Source organism: Diaphorina citri, unplaced genomic scaffold (genome assembly GCF_000475195.1).
Source record: "Diaphorina citri unplaced genomic scaffold, Diaci psyllid genome assembly version 1.1 scaffold2231, whole genome shotgun sequence".
NCBI classification, from domain to species: Eukaryota; Metazoa; Arthropoda; class Insecta; order Hemiptera; family Psyllidae; genus Diaphorina; species Diaphorina citri.
The window spans coordinates 38487-44375 of record NW_007379656.1 but is presented as its reverse complement, the minus strand read 5'-3'; the positions used below and the strand labels follow the sequence as shown (position 1 = coordinate 44375).

At 38.3% G+C, this 5889-nt stretch overlaps 1 protein-coding gene across 6 annotated transcripts in view; it reads left to right on the top strand.

The window, feature by feature from the left end:
• The first annotated feature begins 2895 nt into the window (after nt 1-2895).
• LOC103518530 (cilia- and flagella-associated protein 57-like) overlaps nt 2896-5889 on the top strand; it is a 39236-nt gene continuing 36242 nt past the window's right edge. The window contains exon 1 of one of the 6 annotated variants that reach the window (XM_026830294.1): nt 2896-3420. In XM_026830294.1, the coding sequence (XP_026686095.1) occupies nt 3207-3420 (214 nt within the window). In that variant the 5' untranslated portion in view covers nt 2896-3206. The remainder of the gene's footprint in view (nt 3421-5889) is intronic. The other 5 variants (XM_026830296.1, XM_026830292.1, XM_026830295.1 and 2 more) reach the window with 5 other exon arrangements.

The window sequence follows — 5889 nt, the reverse complement described above, 5'->3', positions numbered from 1 at the left end:
CCGTTACCAAATAAGCAAGTGAATAGTTGATCCCATGTGATTTTTCACGCCCAAAAGGTTTGTGTTGGATCCTTGTCACATTTGTGAACTACATACCAAACTTCAAGTCTTTAGCTTATACCGTTCCCGAGATATTGTTAAATTACACGGAAAACCGCCAAAAAGCGGTAAAATGCCGCCAACCGTTGCACCGGTCTTAACCAAAAGTTTCGTGTTGCATCCTTGTCACATTTGACATCTACATACCAAATTTCAAGTCTCTAGCTCTTACTGTTCTCGAGATATTTTGTTTACAGACAGACACACACACGGTCCAATGGCTGAAACTTTGGATTTAGGCTCTAGGGACCTCAAAACGTGTTTTGGCACTAAAAACTGACCATCGAAAATTTGACCCGATTACATTACTTTCCTTCCTATAGGACAGGCATGTCAAACTGGCGGCCCGCCTGGTCAAATTGTGCGGCCCGCTGCGAGTCACAAGGGTATAATATTAAATAAATTAATAATATTAATTTCACAACGAGACATTTTTTTATTACTTTAATATTTGAAACAAAATGGAGTTAAAAGTACTTCTTGTTAAACGTATCTAATAAAATAATAGGTACCTACTTACTAAAAATTCGGATTAAAATCACTAGCACGAGAAGTTCAAAGAGCTTAAAATGTTTGTATCTCAAATTCTTTGTTACTTTGGCAGCTCCTATATTTGTGAAGGAATGATTATTGTTGGAAATGATCCCATATATCTACTGTAGGCCGTTGTCCCTATAATTCTGGACCACCCTGTATTTGTGAACACTTGAATAGCTATTTTCCAAATTAAAACTGACCAAAACCGAGCAGAGAATTAGATGATTGTGGGAATGACTTTTTACATATTTCATAAATAACGAAAAAGAGTGGGGGGAACGCCTCGACGACCCTACCGGAAAAAACAATAACTTTTAAAAACCACATGATGCTACTCCTGAGTGACGAGTGACGGGTAGCATTCGCGGCAGAAAGGACAGATTAATGAAAGGCATCTGGGCAGAAGTAAGCTATTGACACTGGCTTGATTCTTTAATTAAGTTCAATTGTAAATTTTTATGTAGGTACCTACTACTTGTATTGTAACCCAATAAAACTTCTTCCTAAAAAAACAAATGAATCCCATGATTTTTTACAACAATTTTTTTTTACTTTCTATTACTACAGTATAGCGAGCTATACTAGTAATGAAAGTATTGCAATCGGTCCAAATTTTCAAAATCGGGAAATGGTGAATACCTGCGGCCCGCCAATGTTCAACAAATATCAAAAATGGCCCTCTATACATTTTGAGTTTGACATGCCTGCATAGTAAGGAAAGTAAAAATGGGTGCGAAACTTTATCTGAGCATTAGTCACAAATTCACCACTTTTAAGAAATGCCTCCACAGCGAAAGTTCGATGTTACGGGGTCCACGAGTACATTGTAACAAAACCTCATTTGAATACAATAGTCCGTCCCTTATACCTTTTTATTACTATTGTAATAATAAAGGAAGGACGGACTAAAAATGGTTTTTGGGGGATTTTTTTTCACATTTTCTCACACAAATGAGCTCTGATCTTGAAATTTGTCGCGACGACCTACATATGAACTCAAAGCGAGAAAGTTTTAGATAACACCTTAGCTTAGTCGTTAATTTAAGACCGGTTTTAGCGTCATCTATGTTAAGCTATGCCGAGCAAGGCCAATAAATGGATGGGTGAATTAAAGGAATAAAGGGAGAACGAGCTCTGGTCTTGATTTTAAATCATTACATGAAAAATCAAAAATTCAAATCAATGATAATGTTGTAAGTGTAAACTTGGCAACGCATCTTCATTTCAGTTGTTTCTGTTATCTAATAATTTTGAGGTTATATGAAAATGTGAAATGCAAGAAGACCGACCGGTCTGAATTTGATAAGATTCTTTTACGTTTTTAAATTGTTGCTTCCTTCGTACTTTTGATAATTTGATTTTGACTTTTGCTGTGTGCTCTAAGTATCCTAGATCCTACAATGTAATCTTGCAGACTGGTTCTGTAGTTAGAAGAAATACCATGCACGTAAAGCATAGTAACATTATGTTTAGACCTAAGTCATGTGATGACTATACTGATACTGGCCCAAAATGGCCTTTTTAAAAGACTTCACCATGCACGTAAAGCATAGTAACATTATGTTTAGACCTAAGTCATGTGATGACTATACTGATACTGGCCCAAAATGGCCTTGCACGTAAAGCATAGTAACATTATGTTTAGACCTAAGTCATGTGATGACTATACTGATACTGGCCCAAAATGGCCTTTTTAAAAGACGTTTTAAAGGCCGAAAGCCCACAAAAAAGTTTTTGAGTTTATGGGCCAAGTCCACATGAATATTTCTTAGTTCGCGATTGCGCGGTGTTTGCGAAAACCGCGAATCCCACATATTTTTCAAAGGTACGTGCGTGATACATCAAATCATGCCACCCATTTTTTACTTCTAAATCTTGTGGTGATATTACTTTTCCAATTCACTTCATTTTTGACGTTTCGCGGATTTCGCGAACAATGTCTAGGTCTACCTGTAATTTGTAAGCAACTATTATACTGCATTATGCAAGTAGTAAACACTGATATTTTTTGGGTGTTTTCGGTCTATTATTAGCGGAAGTGTCACCAATTCACTTCATTTTTGACGTTTCGCGGATTTCGCGAACAATGTCTAGGTCTACCTGTAATTTGTAAGCAACTATTATACTGCATTACGCAAGTAGTAAACACTGATATTTTTTGGGTGTTTTCGGTCTATTATTAGCGGAAGTGTCATACAGCCATGGGCAATATGCCTTTTCCTAATCCTAGGATCGATCAGAATTTAAAAATTCCTATAGCCGTTCAAAAGACAAAAGGCTACCTTACAGGGCTTTTGGGACATTCTGTATTTTCCCAATATCTTTCCGAGAAGCAAAGAAATTACGACCAGTCATCAAGGTCGTAATTTCGATGATTTCGGATTAGCCTTTGTACCTAAACAATCACATAATTAAGTACCTACAATGCTCTCAGATTTTTCAGAATTCATCGCTTTACATTATGTCCGGATAATATTCCATCCAATGACTACGACTTACTGAAAATTGTTCATATTACCTTCAATCACTCAACCGTTCCTACATTGATTTGTGCCACTGAGGTCGGTCAAATGTATATTAGTCGAGAAATTGGAGTACTCACCCAGTTAGGACCAAAAGTTCATTATAAAGCTATCACAGGCGTAGACATGAGTTGGCATAAGAATCGGGTTGTAAGTGTTAGCGAAGACCGTCAGTTGTGTGTATGGAATGCAAAGACAGGAGAATCTGAACTGTGCGAGAAGTACAACATGGATGTCATAGGAGTTACTATGGACCAGACAGGTAATGAACCATATTTTTTTCTAATCCCCGTCAATGGTGCCAGCATTTTCTAACATCATAATATGATCATCCAGCATCTGATCTGAGTGGGAATGACTTTTTACATATTTCATAAATAACGAAAAAGAGTGGGGGGAACGCCTCGACGACCCTACCGGAAAAAACAATAACTTTGCTGCCTGAGTGACGAGTGACGGGTAGCATTCGCGGCAGAAAGGACGGATTAATGAAAAATCCCTTTTTTGTAAAATGTGAGGGAAAAAATTAATCATCTACGGACGAAAATTTTTACACAGAAGATGGCTAAAATTACCTGTATCAGCAGTATCCGTTATCCCCATGGGTTATCACTCAAATCTCAAATATGTAGAGGTAATCAAATATTTTCAAGAAATTCGAGAGCGCGTGGCGGGGTGACATAAGTGCGCCCGTAAAGTTGGTCTAATAGGCACTGTGGGGTACAGGTTCAATTCCTGTCCAAGGCATTTTAAACAAAAAATTGTTATTGTTCTCGTATGGGCTGAGGCTGTCTCCTTTCCTATATTTTTTCTAATTAAAACTAACGCAGTTATGGTGAAGTAAAAAAACTCCTTAAACTCCTAGGTACACAACTTAAGTCAAAGTGAAGTCTGTTTAGGAAACAGGGACTTGAAAAAGGTTATTTTAATAGAAAGCCTTTAGAAAAAGACTGTTTGAAAAACAGGAAGCCTTGAAAAAGGCTATTTTAGATAGGAAGGTGTTAAATATAGAGTAGGTAAGGTAAGGAATATAATCAGACACTAGATACGATGAGGATGAGGTCGGAAGCTGCAAAATACCAATTACGGGCAACAGCAATTACCAATGATCCAAATCCAATGAACAAAATTTGTAAATTTGAAGTCGGAAGCTGCAAAATACCAATTACGGGCAACAGCAATTACCAATGATCCAAATCCAATGAACAAAATTTGTAAATTTGAAAAAAAAGCGCAATCTGCCCAATGCAAAAAGAAAAACTTTCCTTCCCACCAAAAAAAGGGATAAGTCTAGAGTGGGATTTTTTCACTACAATCGAAAGAAAAACTTTCCTTCCCACCAAAAAAAGGGATAAGTCTAGAGTGGGATTTTTTCACTACAATCGTATAAAAAAGGGATTTTTTTTTTGTGAGCCTTCTGCTGCGATACCTACCCCCTGAGCGACTGCAATCATGGGCGTAGCTAGCATCCAGTCTAGGGGGGAGGATACATACCCCTGTGGTTTGACAAAAATGAATCAAACATAAACTGCGCCGAAGGCGCTAGCATCCAGTCTAGGGGGGAGGATACATACCCCTGTGGTTTGACAAAAATGAATCAAACATAAACTGCGCCGAAGGCTTTTTACTTTCTTTTTTTTTTTTTTTTCAAATACGTGTTCCGCAAATGTAATAGAAAGTCGTGTGATGTTCACACCAGATTTTTTTTAATAATGTCCCCATTGTTTCTCAATGTTTTTCTTACCGACCTTGGGTTTTGAACCAGACCAGAAATAATTTTTTTCAAAGATTAGGGTTCAAGTCACCTAACTTAATTCAACACATCGTTTTCTCTGATCTAAGAGCTTGAGCCCCCAAGATCTACATATTATTTACTTATTCACCTAACTTAATTCAACACATCGTTTTCTCTGATCTAAGAGCTTGAGCCCCCAAGATCTACATATTATTTACTTATTCTGATACAGATACACGGTGTTACGCAGAGCTGAGCCAGCTGACGGTTAGAGCTGAGCCAATGCAGCCAATGTGATAAGGGCTTGAGCCTACGAAGACAGGATAGGAGAAAGCCAGCCGTTCCGAGAACAAACATTATCCCATCAGGATAAAATCCGCCCCGGGCGGGAATCGAACCCGCGGCCTAGCGCTTACAAGGCAGACGCACTACCAACTAAGCTAACTAGGCTGGCTATTTACTTATTCATTACAACCAGTAGGTACCTATAAATAAACTGCACTAAAGCCGTAGGGTAGGGGAAAAAAAAGCTGGCCCGTCCCTCCGGGAATTTTTTAGCCCGTATTTTGTTCGATCGTGGTTAAAGAAAATTAGTACCTGGTAGGGGAAAAAAAAGCTGGCCCGTCCCTCCGGGAATTTTTTAGCCCGTATTTTGTTCGATCGTGGTTAAAGAAAATTAGTACCTATGTATATGGTATACCTACGTATTTTGTTTAATATTCAGTTTATCTAGGATTCTAGGCGCACGGCAGTGCGCCAGGCCAAGTTCCGGCCTGAGCACGCCAGTGTGTATATTACACGAAACATTTCGACGCATTTTTACCCCTATCATAACTCCGTCAATTTTCAATGTCATCTCACGAAATTTGGACCATATGTTAACCTACACTTCCTCATTATACCTGCGAAATTTCAAAGTTCTAGCTTTACCGGAAGGGGTAGAAAAAACGGTTCGAAAATCGCTTATTTTACGACTGACTGACTCACTGATTCACT